The sequence below is a fragment of the Erpetoichthys calabaricus genome, chromosome 4 (genome assembly GCF_900747795.2).
Source record: "Erpetoichthys calabaricus chromosome 4, fErpCal1.3, whole genome shotgun sequence".
Lineage (NCBI taxonomy): Eukaryota > Metazoa > Chordata > Cladistia > Polypteriformes > Polypteridae > Erpetoichthys > Erpetoichthys calabaricus.
The window spans coordinates 313316498-313338319 of NC_041397.2; the positions used below are offsets into that span (position 1 = coordinate 313316498).

Sequence of the window (21822 nt, forward strand, 5' to 3'; positions counted from 1 at the left end):
AGAGAAGAAAGGGCAGAGCAGGCTGTTTTTCTCTTATAGGAGGCTATGATCCTTTAATGTGTGTATTGACATGCTTCACATCTTCTACAAGTCTGTGTTGACCAGTGTGGTGTGCTGGGCTGGTAACATCACTTCAATAGAGTCCCACCGAATCAATAAGCTAATTAACAGGGCAGACTCAGCTATGGGGCACCCTCTGGACCTCCTGGCATTAGTAGAGGAGGAGAGAATGAAGACCAAACCGAGCGCCATTATGAACAATGCTGCATATCCTTTCTGTGGAAAACCAACACTGAGGACTTTCAGCCAACAAATTATTCAGCACAAGTGTGTCAAGAAATGTGACTAGAAGTCCTTTATATCAACAGCAATACATCTGTTTATATACATCACTGGTACTGCCAAGTCAGAAGGATACTTTCTTTTCAAATTTTCTTCCTTTTTAGTCATTGTGGTATGTGTTCAAACCATAGTATCTATCTATCTATCTATCTATCTATCTATCTATCTATCTATCTATCTATCTATCTATCTATCTATCTATCTATCTATCTATCTATCTATCTATCTATCTATCTATCTATCTATCTATCTATCTATCTTTATGTCATGAAACAATGGAAAGAATACAGCACAGCTGGAAATCTGGTATAAAAACTGAAGAAGTCGAATAACGGAGGTGACCAAGAGACCTATGAGAACTCTAAAGGAGTCACTAGCTACATTGGATGACATTGAAGAGACTGTGCAGACAACAACTGTGCCCGGATGCTTCTCTAGTCTCAACTTTATGGACAAAGAGAGATAACACAGAGGACATCTTGGCAGATGGCACACGGGTGACTCTGAAGTCACCTAGAAGAAGGTTCTATCATCCTCTTTGTTTTTATATTTTATTAATGTTGTTTAATTTCATTGTAAGGTGACCTTGAATGTTAAGAAAGGCGCCTATCAAATAAAATGTATTATTATTATTATTATTACTGCGGTGGGCTGGCACCCTACCCAGGGTTTGTTTCCTGTCTTGCGCCCTGTGTTGGCTGGGATTGGCTCCAGCAGACCCCTATGACCCTGTAGTTAGGATATAGCAGGTTGGATAATGGATGGATGGGTTGGATAATGGATGGATGGATTATTATTATTATTATTATTATTATTATTATTATTATTATTATTAATATAACGCTAGGTGAGATCACTTGCAGAAATTCTCAGATGATTCTACACGTATGGGGTGTATTGATAAGGGGGATGAGACAGAGGAGAGGAGTCAGGGGGAAAAGTTTGTATTTGTTTGCAACTTAACATCAGTAAAACCAAAGAACTGTTCTCATCGACTTTCATTACACCAAACAGCCTTGATGTCCAGTCCCTAGTCAGGGAGTGGTTTTAGGGGTGGTGCACTCCTACGAGTACTTGGGGGTCCACATCAATGACAGGTTGGATTGGTCTCAGAACACAGAGGAACTATATATGAAAGGGCAGAAGAGGCTTTTTATTCTTAGGAGACTGCATTCCTTTAATGTCAGTAATGACATCTATCACATCTTCTACAACACAGTGATGGCCAATGTGATTTTCTTTGATGTGGTAAGCTGGCCTGGTAACTTCACTTTAAGAGAGGCCCACTGAATCAACAAAGTCATTAAAAGGGCAGACTAATTTATGGAAGACACTCTGAACCTTCAGGAGGTTGTAGAGGAGTAGAGAAGTCAAACAAACCTGAGTGCCATTATGAACAATGCTGCACATCCTCTCCCTGTAACACACTGACACCGAGGACTTTCAGACAACGAATTGTTCAGCAGAAGTTTGTCAAAAAATGTTACTGGTGGTCCCTTATACCAACAACAAACATGTATATAAAGCCTCATTGGGACTGAGACTGACATGTCAGAATTTTTTATGTCTTTTTGATTCCACCAGGAACCACCCTTCTTGTAGCATTCAGTGTCCTATGCGGCTGAGTAAGTAATCTCGTTTTAGCTCAAACTGCAATGCAACCATTCCTGAGTCAGATGCTGCGGGTTTGCGACTGACCACTAGGCAGTTCATCGCAGTGCAAATCATCAAGTGTGTGAGTCTAAAGCAATACAATTGGCGACAAGGGTGGGATTTGCATTCTGGACAGGTGAAGTGTAGTTGCAATGTTACACAGAAAAGGTGGGTATTGTCAGAGTGAGAGCTGTCATCGGACATCAATAGGAAGCTCTCCACTTGCAGTGTTCAGAATGGCCTCTGTGCTGCTGACTAAAGGAGTTCTTTTATTAATTCACATTACAAGGAGACCACTTCTGAGCAAGACATTGCAGGTTCACAACTGAGCTCTGTGGTTCACCACAGTGTGTCTTCCAACTGAAATGCTTCATGGTGTTAGTCCACAGCAATTGAGCATGTAATTTCTTTCTAGTATCATCATACTTTTTTATATATGGCTCATTATTGCAGAAATATTTAATAAACAAAAATGTGGCAACAGACTTTTTGATGAAGACACCAGAAAATTTTAAAATGCTCCCACTTTCAAAATAATCAATTGCTGTAATTCTCCCCACTCTCTCCCAATTCTCTCCACACTTTTGTTTATTAAATATTTCTATCATAATGAGTTATATATACAAAGTATGATGATACTAGAATGCAATTACTAGAATGCACCAGAATGTTATGTCATTTTGGGGAAGTATGTGAGTTTTCACTATACAGTCATATGTACTGTATAGTGAATTCTTAATTCTTTGGATTTTTGTTTCTCATTGGCTGAACTTCCTTTTAATATACGACATGCCTTATGGACACAGTAGTATTTCAGCAGTGACATTAAGTTTATTGGATTAACAAAAAATATGCAATATGCATCATAACAAAATTAGACAGGTGCGTAAATGTGGGCACCCCAACAGAGATATGAAATCAATACTTAGTGAAGCCTCCTTTTTGGCCTCTAGACACTGTCCTCCTATAGCCTTTGGTGAGTGTCTGATTCTGGATGGAGGTATTTCTGACCATTCTTCATACAAAATCTCTCCAGTTCAATTCAATTTGATGGACAGCCTGCTTCAAATCATCCCATAGATTTTCAATGATATTCAAGTCAGGGGACTGTGACGGCCATTCCAGAACATTGTACTTCTCCCTCTGCATGAATGCCTTTGCAGATTTTGAACTGTGTTTTGGGTCATTGTCTTGTTGGAATATCCAACCCCTGCGTAACTTCAACTTTGTGACTGATGCTTGTACATTATCCTGAAGAATTTGTTGATATTGGGTTGAATTCATCCGACCCTCGACTTTAACAAGGGCCCCACTCCCTGAACTAGCCACACAACCCCACAGAATGATGGAACCTCCACCAAATTTGACAGTAGGTAGCAGGTGTTTTTCTTGGAATGTGGTGTTCTTCTTCCACCATGCAAAGTACTTTTTGTTCTGACCAAATAACTCAATTTTTGTCTCATCAGTCCAAAGCTCTTTGTTCCAAAATGAATCTGGCTTGTCTAAATGAGCATTGGCATACAACAAGCGACTCTGTTTGTGGCATGAGTGCAGAAAGGGCTTCTTTTTCATCACCCTGCCGTACAGATGTTCTTTGTGCAAATTACGCTGAAGTGTAGAATGATGTACAGATACACCATCTGCAGCAAGATGTTCTTGCAGGTTTTTGGAGGTAATCTGTGGGTTGTCTGTTACCATTCTCACAATCCTGCTCATATGCCACTCCTGTATTTTTCTTGGCCTGTCAGACCTGCTGGTTTAACAGCAACTGTGCCTGTGGCCTTCCATTTCCTGATTCCATTCCTTACAGTTGACTGACAGTTTAAACCTCTGAGATGGCTTTTTGTAGCCTTCCCCTAAACCAGGAGACTGAACAATCTTTGTTTTCAGATCTTTTGAGAGTTGCTTTGAGGATCCCATGCTGTCACTCTTCAGAGGAGAGTCAAAGGGGAGCACAACTTGCAATTGACCACCTTAAATACCTTTATATCTCATGATGGGACACACCGGTCTATGAAGTTCAAGGCTTAACAAGCTCATCCAACCAATTTGGTGTTGCAAGTAACCAGCATTGAGCAGTGACAGGCATTCAAATCAGCACAATGATGAGGCGACCCACATTTGTGCACAGCCAGTTTTTCACATTTGATTTAATTTCACACAACTGAATACTGCGTCATTAAAAATCTTTGTTCGGAAAACACCGCAGTACTCAGATGTTCCTAGGAAATGAAAGACACACCACTGTTATCTTTTGTGTTGAAAGGAGAGTCAATTATTATGCAGGCTGAGAGGGGTTCCCAAACTTTTTCATATGACTGTAGATAAAATGGAGCAAAATGTATTACTATCACTTGAAAATGAGAAACATTTTTAAAAAATCAAAGGATCTTTATGCAATACTTAATACATTATGCATACTGATATTAGAGAGTGGTGTAAAATGTATGCTGAGATTTGTCAGTTAAGAAGGACAGAAGTTTCCTTAATATAATACACCCAACCATAAAATCTAACACACCAGAGATCTTGTTATCTTTCGACTCAGGAATAGCTTTTGACAGAGTCAGATTATTCTATCTGTTTACCATATTGCCCACATTTGAGTTTGGACCAAATATATGTGCATGGATTAGGCTACTTTATTTCAGTCCAGAAGCCTCTGTCTGTATTAACAGCATGATCTCAGCCTACTTCAAACTAGAATGTGATACTCGACAAGGGTGCCCTCTATCACCATTGCTTTTTGCAGTAGTCATTGAGCTATCGGCCTTTCAATTTTGAAATGCACTGGGGATAAAGGCGATTATCAGAGAAGGACGTGAACAGAAAATATCACTATATGTAGATGATATTTCAGGAATAACAATACAAAACTAAACAGGATCAAACTGTTAAATAAAAGCTCCCACACCATCAACAGAGACGTAAGAAAATAAAACATCTACCATATAATAAAATGCTACTTTGTGTGTGTGTGTGTCCAGTGTCCCCTGAGAAATCTGATTGGTCACTTTGGCTTTAGACTGATTGGTCAGTTAGGCTTTGGTTGCTCATTGGCAAGGGTAATCGCAGGATACTTTAGAGGTGTGAAGTTCAATTCTTGATTGTGATTTTCCCCAGTGGATAGGAGGAATTACCAATTTTAGGACTTTTTGATGGGCTCCCTTATTAAACACTGTTCAAGACCTTAGGAAATGCCACTCTCTTTCTAAGGTGGATTAAGAAAGTCTTCTGACCCTTTTACTTTCTGAACACTTTACAGTGTTGTAGATTTAATTTTAAATGAATCAATTGGCCATTTTTGCCCATCAATCTAGACTCAATAACCAATAATGACAAAGTGGATACATGTTTTCAGAAAGGTTTGCAAATGTATTATTAATCAAAACCTCAAATCTCTCATTCAAAGATGTATTCAGACCCTTAATTTAGTACTTTAAAGAAGCCCCTTTGGTAGCAATTGCAACACCTGGATTTGTGCAGTTTATCCCACTTTTCTTGCCAGGTCCTCTCAAGCTCTGAGTGGATTGGAAGCATCTCTAAACTGCTATCTTCAAGTGTCTCCACAGATATTCTATGGGGTGTGGCATATGGCCTGGACCTTTGTCTGTACGGGACGCCTCTATGTTGGAAGGACTTGAGATGGGAGCATATCTAGAGCATTACCTCCCCAGGATCACTAGGTGGCAGCCCCCTGGGTTGGCAGAGGTGCCTCGGACTCTTACAGGGCTCTATGGGAGCTGGTGTTTGGTGCAGCCCTGTTGGGGTCTGTTGGCACCACCAGGGGGTGCTGCAGCTGCTGCTGAGCCCTTAGTTGTAGCACTTTGTGCAGAATTTCAAAAGGTTGGACGGGTGAATAGAGGTGATAAGGTTCCACTCATAGCATTACCAGTGGTAGAAGAGCCTTTCATCCTTGCAGTTGACCTAGTGGATCTTTGTGGTAATCTGCCTACCAGGTGTTACCACTTTAAAGGAAAGAAACTCCTAAGAATAGGGTAACTTTTGCAAAATAAACATTAAATCACTTACCTGTGTAAGTCATTAAGTGCAGGGTGTGCTTTCACAGTCATTATAACTTTGTCTTTAGCATGTTCTCGCAGCAGGACGCTGGCGACGGGTCGGACGCGCCTCCAGGTCAGGCCAACTGGAGGACACTGCGCGTACCCCGTCATAAAGGCGCGCATCCCTTTAGTCCTGCCATTGGCAAGGAAAAGTGCTAAGCATTTTAGTTAAGAACGTGCATACATTCACTAGTGTGAGGTGTGAATTCCCAAGAAGAAAGAAACGTACTTTTCCGAGGGAGCTTGTCGGGATGCGCTCGTGCTCGCTCGTGCGCGCACGCGAGGCCATCAGCCCTATTTATTATATGCCTTGCAACGGTTGAGAGGTGCACCTGTGCGTCTATCGCAATTGGTGAAAGGGAGCAACGTGTTACGGGATTGGTTAAAGATTTGTTCATTGACTGTAAGATTTTGTAAATATTTTCCTGTTTATAAATATCTCCTGGTTGTAGTTTGATTTTGGGTTTTGGTATACTTTTTTAATGTATACTATTTTTCTTTACCTTGTAAATTTGTTTGGTATTCTTTGGACTTTGTTATGTGTGTAGATTCTTCCTGAACTCCTTTTCTTCATTTTGGAAGACTACCGTTTTTGTGTATATACATTTTCATCTTTATTTTTCATTTTGGGAACTGGAAACTCACTCTATATATTGCTCACTATTTTTGATTGAGACGTTATTTTTGTTGTTTTGTTACACCTGTAAATAAACCCATTTTTGTTTTGGAAATACCACCTTTTTCTGTCTGTGTCTCCATATCTGACTTCTCTCAAATCTGATTCTGTTTGGTCCCAAACTACAATATGCCCACTGTGTGGTTGGGTGCCAGCCTTACCAATACACGGGATGACACACAATTCATCCACACCCGGAAGTGCTCCCAGAACAAGGCCAATGAGCACCTGGAGCATGAAGACGAAGCTTGCCAGGAGGAGTGGAGGAAAAGACAGAAGAGAAGTGTGTTTTGTACATGTGGGAAACTAGGGGAAGCGTTTCCAATGGGGAAAAGAAATAAATAATAAAAGCATGTGTTTGCACTTATGTCCCACATCTGTCTGTGTCAGGGTCGGGGTGGCTGTTGCACCCCTTGGTGGTCCACAGGGGTTTAAGCCTGGGCTTTGCGTGGATCATTCAAGGACAAGCTCTAGGTATAGGCTGAGTAGGCACAGCCTAATGGGATCATGCCCTAGGGGAAGCCAAACATTGTTTCATATACGATCGTGAGGGTGCTGCTGTCTAAGGGGACTCAATTATCCAGCTCTTGATTTCATATACAATCTACATGCAAGATTAGAGATATGACTCGTGAACAAGTGTGCTTTAGCGATTTAGGTTCTGCCATTCTCTTTTTACAATTTCTAGCTTTCTTATCTCAACTCTGCTCTTTGTCTTAGCGTTTTATGCTCTGGTTGAATAATAATTTGATAGTAAATGACGCTTCACTACTCATCTCTGACTATAATATGATGATTTTTTTGTTTCTTTTCTAAAATAAACACACATCTCCTGGTTCATTGCTAATAACATCTGAGCAGTTTTTCCTTCTATCTCTTTTTTTGCAGTTATAGTGAAAGGCAGGCAGTTAGTCCTCGTGCTGCGGTTCAGCGGAGTCATTTCGGGTTTTGGCAAATGACACAACAGACTGATGTGGTTTGGCTCCCATACTTGAACTTGTGTTCATTGTTTCGTAATTTCTTGTTTTTTGACTTGTTGGTTTGTAAACTTTACAGTTGCTTCTAGTTTGTGACAGCTGGTTTGTGGACTCAGATTTTATTCAGTTTAAGATTGTCTTTCCTAGGCAGTTCATTGTAGATATTTTTCCAGTTTTGTTATTTTTTGCCCTTGCTTTGTTTTATAGATTATTTTTCCAAAAAAAAAAACAACTTTTCAAATATTATAAGAAATATTGTTTTGTTGTTTGAGCCAGTGGTTACAAGGATCCCCCTTCAATTTGTTAAAAATATTCAAGTGTTATATTCTGTTTGTCCTGTGCAAGCCAAAAAAGCCCATGCATATTTATGCCAGAGAGGCCTATTTTGTGTTTGCTGTCCTTTCTAAACTAGAGGTTGAAATTTTTGTGTGGATGAAACAAATTGATGGTATGGAGTTTTGGGACTTTATCCTCCATGCAAGAAGCCTGGCCCCATAAACATAATTGTGAGCTTGGGAATGGTGAATGTGGAATTCAGTCCTTTGAGTCAGAAGGGAGTTAAATTCTGTTCTGATGGAGACAATGAGATGCTTGTGCTCCTTATTATTATTATTATTATTATTACTATTGTTAATAATAATAATAATAATAATAATAATAATAATAATAATAATAATAATAATAATAATAATAATTCATTACATTTACAGTCATATGAAAAAGTTTGGGAACTACTCTGAGCCTGCATAATAATTGACTCTCCTTTCAACAGTAAAGATAACGGTGGTCTGTCTTTCATTTCCTAGGAACATCCGAGTACTGCGGTGTTTTCCGAACAAATATTTTTAGTGACACAGTATTTAGTTGTACGAAATAAAATCAAATGTGAAAAACTGGCTGTGCACAAATGTGGGTCCCCTTGTCATTGTGCTGATTTGAATGCCTGTCACTGCTCAATGCTGATTGGTTGGTTGGATGAGCTCGTTAAGCCTTGAACTTCATAGACAGGTGTGTCCAATCATGAGATATAAAGGTATTTAAGGTGGTCAATTACAAGTTGTGCTTCCTTCCCTTTGACTCTCCTCTGAAGAGTGACAGCATGGGATCCTCAAAGCAACTCTCCAAAGATCTGAAAACAAAGATTGTTCAGTCTCATAGTTTAGGGGAAGGCTACAAAAAGCCATCTCAGAGGTTTAAACTGTCAGTTTCTACTGTAAGGAATGGAAATGGAAATGGAAGGCCACAGGCACAGTTGCTGTTAAACCCAACAGGACTGGCAGGCCAAGACAAATACAGGAGCAGCATATGCACAGGATTGTGAGAATGGTGACAGACAACCCACAAATCACCTCCAAAGACCTGCAAGAACATCTTGCTGCAGATGGTGTATCCCTACAATTTGCACAAAGAACATCTGTATGGCAGAGTGATGAGAAAGAAGCCCTTTCTGCACTCACGCCACAAACAGAGTCGCTTGTTGTATGCCAATGCTCATTTACACAAGCCAGATTCATTTGGGAACAAAGTGCTTTGGACTGATGAGACAAAAATGGATTTATTTGATCAGAACAAAAAGCACTTTGCATGGCAGAAGAAGAATACCACATTCCAAGATAAACACCTGCTACCTCCTGTCAAATTTGGTGGAGGTTCCATCGTGCTGTGGGACTGTGTTGCTAGTTCAGGGAGTGGGGTCCTTGTTAAAGTCGAGGTTGGATGAATCCAAACCAATGTCAACAAATTCTTCAGGATAATGTTCAAGCATCAGTCACAAAGTTGAAGTTACGCAGGGGTTGGATATTCCAACAAGACAATGACCCAAAACACAGTTGGAAATCTACAAAGGCATTCATGCAGAGGGAGAAGTACAATGTTCTGGAATGGCTGTCGCAGTCCTCTGACTTGAATATCATGGAAAATCTATGGGATGATTTGAAGCAGGCTGTCCATCAAATTGAACTGAACTGGAGAAATTTTGTGTGAAGAATGGTGAACAATACCTCCATCCAGAATCCAGACACTCATCAAAGGCTATAGGAGGACAGCGTCTAGAGGCCAAAAGGAGCAAAAGGAGGCTCAACTAAGTATTGATGTCATATCTCTGTTGGGGTGGCCACATTTATGCACCTGTCTAATTTTGTTATGATGCTGCTATAACATGTTTGTTATAATAATAAGTTTAATGTCACTGTCTCTGTGCACACTGTTATGGATTCATTCATACAGGCAGACCAAGTATGGTTCGCAGGGGCTCAGCATTTAGAATTGCCGAGCCAAGCACAGGAATAGATAGCTAAAGACAACTGGAGAACTGAATAGTCAGCCTAAAGACAGAATAGTATACATTTGTCCTCTGTCAGCACAAAATCTTCTTTCCTTGTTGGGAGAATGAGAACTGCATGTAGGCATTGTGCTATTCCTGTATTTTGTAAGGTGGGGTTTGAGTACTTTCCTGTCCTTGATTGGAGACCAGAAAGAGACCCTGCACGTGGAGCAACCAGTATATAAGGATAGACCTGCTGCCAATACACTTTGAAGCTATCGGACGGAAGATTATGTCATCCGTCCGGAAAATCCTTTCAGCGTGGTGACGAAAGATGGCAGACTGCGTAGATCAAGACTCCCACAGCTTGATAGAGTCTGTCATAAGCTTCCCGTCTGTAACCGCGTAAAACCGTCAGTAAAGTAAGCTAAAGTATATCTTTTTCGCTCATGTGATTTTTGTACCGCCGTAATCACTATGGGAGGGATATCGCCTTTTATGTCATATTTCTATATTTTTCGGTTACTTAACTTGCCGCAATTTCAAAAGAACACATTTCCGGAGAGCTAATGCCTCTTAAGGAAACAGATGTATATTGCATATTTTCTGTTAATCCAATAAACTTAATGTCACTGCTGAAATACTACTGTGTCCATGAGGCATGTCATATATTAAAAGGAAGTTCAGCCAATGAGAAACAAAAATCCAAAGAATTAAGAGGGGTTCCCAAACTTTTTCATATGACTGTGTATAGAGATTTTCTCGCTAGTCAAAGTACTACATAAATGTAATGATCATCACTACAGATGATCAGGGATCCACCTAAATAATTTGACGGCAGCCATTTTTGCTCCAGTACATTCACCACACATTAGTTGTTGGATGGTGAAGTGGTGAGAAAGGCAGAGCCAGTTAGAGACAGGGGATAATTTAAGGGCCAGAATGACTAGGCCGTGGTGGGCAATTTAGCCATGACATTGGGATACACCCTATTCTTTACAAAGGATGCCAAGGGATCTTTAATGCCCACAGTAAGTCAGGACCTCAGTTTTACATCTCATCTGAGGGATGGCACCATTTTGACAGCCAAGTGTCCCACTGTCACTGCACTGGAGCATTGGGATCCACATTCAGACCACAAGGTAAGTGACCCCTGCTGGCCTTGCAACCCAAGCTTTTCCTTGCTGGTCTCCCATCCAAGTACTGGCCAGGCCTGAACATGCTTAGCTTGAGGTGGGTGACCTCACCTGAAGTGCAGTTGGGATGGCTGCAAGACTGTGAGGGACAACCTCTTTCTAAAGCTTAAATTCAAGCTCATCAATTTTATAAAGCATTAAAGGAGAATGGTGTGATGAAAATGAGATTTTAAGGTTATGGTTAAAGCCTTTACTGGCTTTCTAGATGGCACCAGCATTATCCACAGAATTAGCATTAAATTTTGTGCTCTGGCTTAATAGCAGAGGATAAGAATTAAATTAATCAAGAACCAGGAAGGTAAGAGAATATGGGATGAAGATATATTCAATACAAGACTGTGATTTATGCTTTGAAGAATAGTATGAGTATTCACTTTCCGAGGGATCTAGTCCAATAAGCTCAGACCTGAAACTAGCTCACATAAAGAAAGCATGTAAAGGAGAGAATGAACAATGAACAATATGGCATTAGCATCAATACCAAGTATAAGTTCAGAATCAGAGTATTCAAGAAGTACACGGGTTAAAGAGGGAAAAAAGAAAGAACAGAATGGAGTGTGTCTGAATGCAGAAATTAACAGCAATTAACAGCAAACCACCAATCTCGGCCTGCAGGAAACAAAAACTGCCCGCTCCATCACCACCTGCTTGAAGATCTACAATTTGGAGAGAGTGTTTAACAAGAATGAGAACACCACACTTTTTTGTGGAGGTAGTAGAAGAAGGCTGTGACACAATAGTATTTATTAGTACAGCAACACATATCTGGAGCCAATAGACTCACATGTCACATCTACAAGATGACGACGGAAGAGGTCAAACATACAGTGTCATTGATGACATGGCCCTGACATTCCAAGAAATTTTATTAAACTTAGCCATTATCAAAGAAAGACATGAAAAAAAACAGTAATAAACAGAAGAGTACAGAAATTAACATACAAAAACTGGATGGTGTCACACACGTGCGATTGGGTGTCAGCTAAAGGGCCTGAATAATAGCAGTTCCACCAGGGGGGTGGTGAAGGGTGTTGACTTTCTCTCTCAATCCTCTGCAGACCATCCACGGGAAATCCCACACCGTTTCGACCCCATCGATGACATCACTTCCTGTTGCGGCCTTTAAAGCCTCCATCTTTACATCCTGAAGATCAGTTCTGTTTTGGACTCAGACCTGTGAACATCTCATGAGATAATTCACCCATTTACAGCCAGGGAACAATATACGGGTGGCTGCCCCAAACCTTGTTGATGTCTTTCGATTTTTATTGTGACAGTGGCATAGTCGGCAGGATGCAAGAAACCCTGAAGAGATAGGGACAGGACCTGAAAATTAACCAGGTGGGAGAGTACCGGGGCCGAAACTTTACGAGATTAGCATGCATGTTTTCCTTTTTAAAATCAACCTCACCAACATATGTTAGGTTCTACAGCTCTGGGCTGAGCAGGTGCCACACCAAGCTGTACTATACACAGTGAGGACAGACATTTCCCTGGGTTACCTTGATGTTAATCTCATGTCTTGGTTCCATGTTAATCAGACCTGACTGTCTAAATTTTGCAAAGGTCCAAGCAATCAAGCCATCCTCCAATTATTCCTCTCTTCCTGTTTTGGACTCAGACCTGTGAACATCTCATGAGCTAATTTACTCAGAGCACAATATACGGGTGGCTGTCCCAAACCTTTTTGATGTCTTTCAATTTTTATTGTGACAGTGGCGTAGTCGACAGGATGCAAGAAGCCCTGAAGAGATAGGGACAGGACCTAAAAATTAACCAGGTACCGGGGGCTGAGTTTCCGAGTGGGGTCGGAACCTTACGAGATTTCCCATGGATGGTCTGCAGAGGATTGAGAGAGAAAGTCAGTGCACTTCGCCACCCCCTGGTCTGGAATTACTATTATTCAGGCCCTTTAACTGCCTTCCAATTGCACGTGTGTGACAGTGTCTATAAAAATGTGGGAAGTTCTAGCCATCTTGACCACACTGAAAGGAATAGTGACAATCAGTAACCCTGTTCAGGTTCTAATTTATGTTCATGTGTGGAAAGTATGGTGAGATTCTTATTTGCATATCTTTCATTGGCTAGGGTCAGTAGTACAAAAGACATTAAATACAACAACACCAGACATGAATTATAACAGGCAAAAGATTGAAGAAATGCTCATGTAGTGGTCAGTGTGGATGTCTCCTGAGTAGCCTTATGACCTGAAGGTAGAATCATCCCTTAACCTAATTGTTACAAGGTGTTAGAATTTATTTATTTTCTCTAAAGTCAATAAAGATTTTTTAAGCAATATGTAGATCTTTCATATAAAGCCAGATGCGTGTTTGTCCGGTATGCAAATCCACATTGCTAAACCCCTCTCTGACAAATTTAGCAGTTTCCCCATTTGTTCCTGGGGGAACTTTATTTAGTGAGCACACCTAGGCTGTATTTGGGAAGTGCTCCCTAGGAGGAGTTTGTAGCAAAAAAATATTTTCCCCTGGATTTGTTTAGTGACCATAACTGCAATTTGTTCTACCCTGGATAGTGCTGGGTAGCCCCTGCTACTTTAAAATATTGGGCCTCCATATTTTTATGTTAATTTTTTTTAAATAAACTTTCTTTAAATAATGAATTGCTTTTGTTTTGCAATACTCCACTTTGCCATTGTGTCACATGACCTATGACATATCCTCTAATTCTTTCTGAAAGTCAAGTGCAATTCTTGCCATTGATTTTTGGCGAACAAACTGAAGTTCTTGTTTATCGAGCATTGAGTTTTGATTTACATTTTGGTGGTCATTAAAGATGGGATTGCTGTCCTGGTTTTGACCCTTGCCTGTTTCTAAATGTTTAATTTTGTGAGCCATCCTGCCATTTTTCATATCTTGGCAGAACACTAATGAGGCAAGGGCTAAGGGTCCTAAAAAGCAGCCATGCAGGATGAGCAGAGGTGTTTAGCATACACGTTTTCCGTTTTAAAGTCAACCTCACCAACATATGTAAGGTTCTGCAGCTCTGGGCTGAGCAGGTGCCACACCAAGATGTACTATACACAGTGAGGACAGACTGCAATGGGCACTGATGGACAATGACATTTCCTTGGGTTACCTTGATGTTAATCTCATGTCTTGGTTCCATGTTAATCAGACCTGACTGTGTAAATGGTGGAAAGGTCCAAGCAATCAAGCCGTCCTCCAAGGATTCCTCTCTTCTGTTTCATATCAGTCTTTTTTTGGAAGATGGCTCCCTCACATTGGTCTCTTTCAGCTGGGAACCGCCATTGTGAATGACACCACATGTTTTCCAAATGTTTTCGTAATGTTCCTCAGACAAATGACAGGTGTCATCCTCCTGACGAAATAAACCTTCTGGAACAGAGTGGTCAGATCTCATCATGGTGAAACACAGTAGAGCAGGACTGAATGGTGTCGGACTGGTTCTCAGTTATTGGACCCTTTCAGCAATTCAATTTGCCAAGTGACCTGTAACGCTTCTCCAGGCGCTTAGCTGTATTATTTAAAAGAAGAGAGAAAACAGAGAATATTAATTTATTAAAGGAGACAAGAATAAAGTAACAATTAACTGTTCTGTCATCTTAATTGTCATCCCACATCTGGAGCACCAGCCCTTCTCTATTAAACACACCATCAGTTATGAGGTCTCCTGGGAATGCTGGAGCACCCATGGGTGTCCACCAACGGCATGACAATTAGAAATACATCTCTCACTTGAAGGGTTGAGAAGCACCTTGAGCATGCTAAAAGCACTATATAAATAAAATTATTATCCATCCATCCATTCATTCTCTTCCGCTTATCCGAGGTCGGGTCGCGGGGGTAGCAGCTTGAGCAGAGATGCCCAGACTTCCCTCTCCCTGGCCACTTCTTCTAGCTCTTCCGGGAGAATCCCGAGGCGTTCCCAGGCCAGCCGGGAGACATAGTTCCTCCAGCGTCTCCTGGGTCTTCCCCGGGGCCTCCTCCCGGTTGGACATGCCCGGAACACCTCACCAGGGAGGCGTCCAGGAGGCATCCTAATCAGATGCCTGAGCCACCTCATCTAGACCCAGCTTCTGTAGCCGAGGATCGGACCGCCAAGGTCCCCGCCTTCGGCCACCACCCAACTCACACTGCACCCGACCTCCTTGGCCCCTCCCATAGGTGGTGAGCCCATGGGAAGTAAAATTATTATTATTATTATTATTATTATTATTATTATTATTATTATTATTATTATTATTATTATTATTTATATTTTATTATATTAAAATCAAAAAACATTCCATACATGCAAGTGAAGTTTAACAAAACTGGTTTGAAACAAATCATCCTCATTATTATTATTATTATTATTATTATTATTATTATTATTATTATTATTATTATTATTATTATTTACTGTCATGTGCACAGTAAGTAGTCAGTCACACCATAAAATGAAAATTGTGCTCTGCATGCCCTATTAGCAAGCAATATACACAAATTTAACACAAGACAATATGATTAACATGCTAATAGTCAATAAACAGTAAATAAGAAAAACAGGGGATGCTATAAAATGGCTGACCCTGTGCTCTGTCTGAAAAAAGCTCATGCAAAAAGACAATATCCCCTCAGGGATTACTAAACTATATAAAATCAAATCAAGCTAAATTCCCACAATAAATACAGAGGTACAATGTAAGTATAAACAGAGAAAATACTATGAATAATATGTAAATAAATAAACAGGTACAGCTGGCCTTTTATATTTGTGGACTCCACATCTGCAGATTCAACCAACCGCCGATTACAAAATTTTGAAAAAAAAAAAATCCAGAAAGTTCCAAAATGCAAAACTTTAGTTTTCTCAGCATTACGCTGAATCAATGCAAATGAAGTAATGTGTAGGCATACCCTACAGGACACTGGCTTAGGGGGGAGATGGGATCGGGTGGAGGTGCCAGCCCTCTGCTTTCGCCCTTAAGGCTCATCAATGTTCCTTTCACTGTTTCACCTCCATCAATCTTGTTTCGATTTCTTCTTCCTCTATAGTCTTGTTTGATCGTCTTTTTGATGCCTGCACAAGAGGCCATGAGAGATTGCGGCAGAACTCACTAAATCATTCAAATCGGTAGTAGCGAATGGCGGTGTGTACAAAGTACAGGGACTTCATCACTGCAAGGTACGAGGGAACATAAGATGGTACTGTATCTCTCAATGAGAAAATAAAAATTTTAGACCTTTTGACAGGTGGCATGTCGTTTTCCAAAGCAGGTTATAAGCTCGGTAAGAACAAACAAGCATTTGAACAATAAAGCATAAAGAAGCTGAAATTCATGGAAGTGTTAGCAGTGCTAGTGCTACTATAAGTAATCTTGAAATGACTTCAAGTATAAGGGAGGATGTACGCAGGTAATGTGAAAATACTAAGGTACGCCATTATTACAAGGGGGGGGTCAAGCTAAAGTTAGAAAATGGGATTTATCAGAAAATGGAATTAACCTTCACAAAACCAATCAGATCATTCATTTCTCAATGGAGTCTGCACCCTTCTCGATGCATTTGTACCCCTTGCCTGGCAGTGCCAGGATTCCAGCAGAATCAAAGGTTTTGTCTCGTCCTCACAACCACTCGTGCACCCGAGTTATAGTCGAACACTACAGTTACTAATGCAAGTTCCTGTGACTTGCTGGAGACCACTATGAAGCCTGCTATTTGATCCAAGAGGCAGGGACTGCTGTCTCAAAGAGTCCTTTTGCTGCAAGACAATGACACACAGTGCTAAGAACACCAAGGCTTGTCTGGAGAAACTGAAGTTTGAGGTATTGCCACATCCTTCTTATTCGCCAGATTTTGCACAGTTGTGATTTCCACCTTTGTGAACCACTAAAAAAAAAAAATAAACATCTGAGTGGTCATCGAATCAAGACAGATGACGATGTGAAGAAAGTGGTGCACAAGTGGTGGCGAGGAAGAGACAAAAGCTTTTATTCTGCTGGCATTGCCAGGCAGGCTGCACAAGTGCATTGAGAAGGGTGGAGACTCCATTGAGAAATGGCATGATCAGCTTTGTGAAGGTTTGTTCCGTGTTCTAATAAATCCCATTTTCTAACTTCAGCTTGCATTTAACAAAATACTAATTGTATTTGACCTTTATATAAGGGACTTGAGCTACTGTGGATCTTGGTGTCTGCGGGGTTCCTGGAGTTAATCCCTTACAGATACCAAGGGACAGAAACATCAAGTCAAGTCAAGCTGAGGAGCATGCACTGGTACAGTGTGTTGCCGCACCAACTACACGACAAAACAGCTCGGGATCCCGGTTGGCAACCCCCCAGGCAGACATGCGGTCCAGTCCCACCTTCCGGAAATGACCCTCTATCTGCCGCAGCCAGCTGTTACATGGGCGACCTCTTGGCCTGGTCCAGCCACTTGGGTCCCCAACAATGAGGGTCTTACGAGCCAGATCACCCTCAGGGAAACGCGCCACATGGCCGTAGTACTGTAACTGACGCTCCTTCACAATGCAGGTCATGTGCCTCATTTGGGACTCCAAGAGCAACCACTCATTTGACACAAAGTCAAACCAACGGTACCCAAGGATTCTCCGGAGAGACACAGTACCAAAGGAGTCCAGTCTTCGTCTCAGGTCACTGGATAGAGTCCATGTCTTACAACCACATAGCAAAACTGGAAGCACCAGGACTCTAAAGACTTGGACCTTCATTCTTTTGTACAAATATCAAAAGCACCACACACCCCTTTCCAGTGACCTCATGACCCCCCATGCTCTCCAAATCCATCTATTGACTTCATAGGAAGAGTCACCAGAGGCATGAATGTCACTACCAATGTAAGTAAACCTCTCGACGAGGTAGACACTCCTTCCACAGACAGACACACTGATGATGGCCGCGCCCAAGAGGTCATTAAAGGCCTGGATATTTGGTTTTTATCCAGGACACTCGCAAGCCCAGGCACTAAGACTCCTCGCTTAGTCTCTCGAGCGTCCCGATCAAAGCCTTCATTGACTCTGTGAAGATCACAGTATCATCAGCAAAGTCAAGATCCGTGAAACATATAATGACAGAAACATGTAATCCAAAAATGAAAACATGTAATTCAGATATGATAACTCAAAAGGTGAGTGGATCAGGTACATTACTGGCTGGACCTACAGCATGTCACAGCAAAGTCAGACGTTGTGAGGTGATCAGGTAATGGATTGCAGTCATTTACAATTCTAATTTTCTGCAGATAAAAACTGTTCTCTTGTCTAGCATTCCTTGATTTCACACTCCTATAGCATCTGACTGATGGTAGGAGTGTGAATAGAATGTGTTGAGGGTGGGCTCCCCTAAAGACTCTAGCATGGTACATGTCCTTCTGAGCTGGAAGAGCTGTTCCTGAAATGACTTCTGGTCCTGATCACCCACTGTACAGCCCTGCGTTCCAGCAGTTACCAAATCAGATGGTGATGGTATTGGTAAAAATGTTCTCAACAGTACCCCTATAAAAGTTACCAAAGATACTGGCTGGCACGTCAAGTTCCTTTAGCCTTCTCGGGAAGTACAAATGCATTTAACATGCCTTTACCACTTGAAAAATGTTATGGGACCAGCTAAGCTCCTCATTAAAATAAACACCAAGACATGTAAAGGTCTTCACTCTCTGCTCCTCTACCTCACTGATGTACATTAATGTGTGCTGCTCCCTCCTTTTCCATTGGTCAACTATCATCTCCTTCGTTTTTACTACCATTTAAGGAGAGATTATTGTCCTGGCATCACCTTACCAGATTTATCACCTCCTCATTTCTCACAGTAATGCACACTTGGGGTTATTCTGGGAGGCGTCACAGCCACCTGTAAAGAGGGTATAAGCTGGAGGCTTAGCATACAGCCTTGAGGGGTCCCTGTATTTAAAACCCATATATGCTGGACTAAAAAGGTCTGCCTGTTAGAAAGCTCAGGACCTAAATACAGATGATGAATGGCAGACCAAGGGTGAGGAGCATTTCTGTCAGCTTTGATGGTATCAATGTATTGAATGCAGAAGTATAATCAATAAATAGCATTCTGATATAACTATCCTTGTTCTCAAGGTGTGAGAGAACTAAATCCATGGCAATAGTGACAGAGCATCCTCTGTGGAGCTTTTTGTTCTGTAGGCAAACTGAAGGAAGTCTAGAGTGAGTGGTATGATGCTCTGGATGAAAGTCATGGGCAGTCTTTTGAAGCACTTCATAACAATAGAAGTCAGTGCAACCAGCTGATATTCATTACAACAAGTCTTTATGTTCTTCTACTTAATAACTGTTCATTTGAAGCAAGCGGACATTGAAGCTTCCACTATGGACAGACCCTTTAGTTCAATAAATAATCATCCAGTAGGCCCTGCAATTGGACAACATGGCTGTGGAATTATCTGAAGGCAAGTAAGTTGTACATTAATACAGGCCTAGATTTCAAAAGTAGACTGGGTTATAATCACAAAACACCTAGAAAGGGAGCTTGTCTCTGTCACATCACTATAACAAATTCAGCCACCAGAGGGTGCCAACGAGTCTCCCAGTGGGAACTCAAGAAGGGTGACTAGCTGAGCATTGGACACAGAGACCCTCCATGAGCTAATAACTCATGCTGAGCTGCTGTTGATTGAATACTTCTGGTATCACAATGACACTCACATTTTAACAATGAAAGCAGTAAAATCATCACAAGCAAGGTGGACAATCCAACGATGATCACTTGAGCACCTGGGAGGGAAATAAAAAGGGAATTAAATAAGACCAAGCATTATGTCACACAAGATAAGAAAACAATTACTGTAAATATGTAACCAGATCAGAACAAACACGTTTGCCTAGAAAGTGTAGAAAATCAGCTCTTCTGGGAGAATCCCAAGGCGTTCCCAGGCCAGCTGGGAGACATAGTCCCTCCAGCGTGTCCTGGGTCTTCCCCGGGGCCTCCTCCCAGTTGGACATGCCCAGAAAACCTCACCAGGGAGGCATCCAGGAGGCATCCTGATCAGATGCCCGAGCCACTTCATCTGACTCCTCTCGATGCGGAGGAGCAGCAGCTCTACTCTGAGCCCCTCCTGGATGACTGAGCTTCTCACCCTATCTTTAAAAATCATTAAAAAAAATGTAATTCTGGACCAGCGGAAGATAGGTACACTCCAATGTCAAACGTTGGCACTGTACCTGATTGTGTTCAGCTCTGACAGGAGAGCGTCCCCTGTGTGGGAAGAAGAGCACATGACCATGATGTCTCTGGAAATCAGCAGGTACCCTCTAAAACACATGTAGCTCTGATCTTCCCTCAAAAATGTCAAATGTAACTCCTTAACAATCTCTAGGTGATAATGTCTGCTGAACAAACAGGTATCACTAGCTAAGTGGAGGTGAGGTGCACTCCAACATGTGGCGTGAGGTTAAAGCAACTCAAATAGAGGCTAGTGTGTGAGTGAGGAGGACCCCGCACTGCTCTCCTCAGCCTGCAGCCTCTCTCTCAGATTTGTGCAAATACATCGGTACCACAGGCAAACTATGATACTTAGCGCAATGAGAGAATTCACAAATTCAACTGGAATGTTAACAGATTTAGATCGGGTTTTTTTCTATAATTTTCTTTACGTAGTTCTCTCGTGAAAAGCAGACAGACAAAAAGACAGAAAGACAGACGGACAGATGTTGGATTACATATATATATATATATATTGTAGCAGATAAGTGTGTTGTCCACCTCTCGAACCCTCAGGTACCACTCTTCGGACCAGGTGAAAGTATAATAATAATTATTTTTATTATACAGTAGTGCACCAAGCACTCTCCACACCACACTCATTAACCACAATTCTCTCTCTCTATAAACAATCCTCCACTCCCAGACACGTCGCCACCCTACCTCCCAGCTCAGCTCAGTGTCTGGGCTTACCCAGAGTCCTTTTATAGACCCTGACCCGGAAGTGGCTCCAAGCCAAACCCACAAGTCCGTTTTCCTTCCGGGTCAGGGCAAAGTCCTTTTCTTCATCCCGGGAGCACATCGCTTCTTCCAGTCACGTGACTGGGATGCACTCCCGGGTTATAGGGCACACAAGAGCTTACTAGCCCCCCTACAGCGACTCCTGGCGGCCCCCAAGGTATCCAGCAGGGCTGTGTCAAAACACTACAAAGTCCATGAGGCCCTGCTGGAACTCGGGGCGCAAATATGCTGTCCGGAGGGCTCCTCCTAGCGGCCTGGGGGGGACGACCGGAGTCCATAGGCGGTCGTCTGTCACAATATATATATATATATATATATATATATATATATATATATATATATACACACACTAGGGGGTATGCCCTCTGCTCGCTTCACTCGCCAATCCCTCTGGCCACTTTGCGTCTCTTTTGCTCGCGTTGTGAAGAGGGGTGCTGAACGCACCCCAAGGAGACGCAGTCGCTCCTTCCAATACCCCCTCTTAAACTGCGATACAATGGGAAACAAATAGTTTTTTTTTTACCTCCTCTTTGCTTGATCAGCTACTCGTGCAGCTCTTTGAACATTTCAAAGCCTATACAGCAGCAGTCCTACTCTGTTTTTATTTCCGGCCCCGGGTGTGGTTAAATCTCTTGGCACAAAGTCTCGTCTCACAAGATGTGAGTTGTTGATATTTTTTAGTTTATAATTTAAAAACAG

General features: G+C 41.7%; 1 protein-coding gene across 4 annotated transcripts in view; it reads right to left on the minus strand.

The window, feature by feature from the left end:
• Positions 1-11171: 11171 nt before the first annotated feature.
• Positions 11172-21822, minus strand: part of LOC114641189 (CD276 antigen homolog) — a 37701-nt gene continuing 27050 nt past the window's right edge. For 2 of the 4 annotated variants that reach the window (XR_007934670.1, XR_007934671.1), the window contains 3 exons: positions 19827-19895; positions 14146-14666; positions 11174-12577 (listed from right to left, as the gene is read on the minus strand). Coding sequence is in view for 1 of the 4 variants with exons in the window: in XM_051926032.1 (XP_051781992.1) it covers positions 14617-14666; positions 19827-19895 (119 nt within the window). In the remaining 3 variants the exon portion in view is untranslated. The other 2 variants (XR_007934672.1, XM_051926032.1) reach the window with 2 other exon arrangements.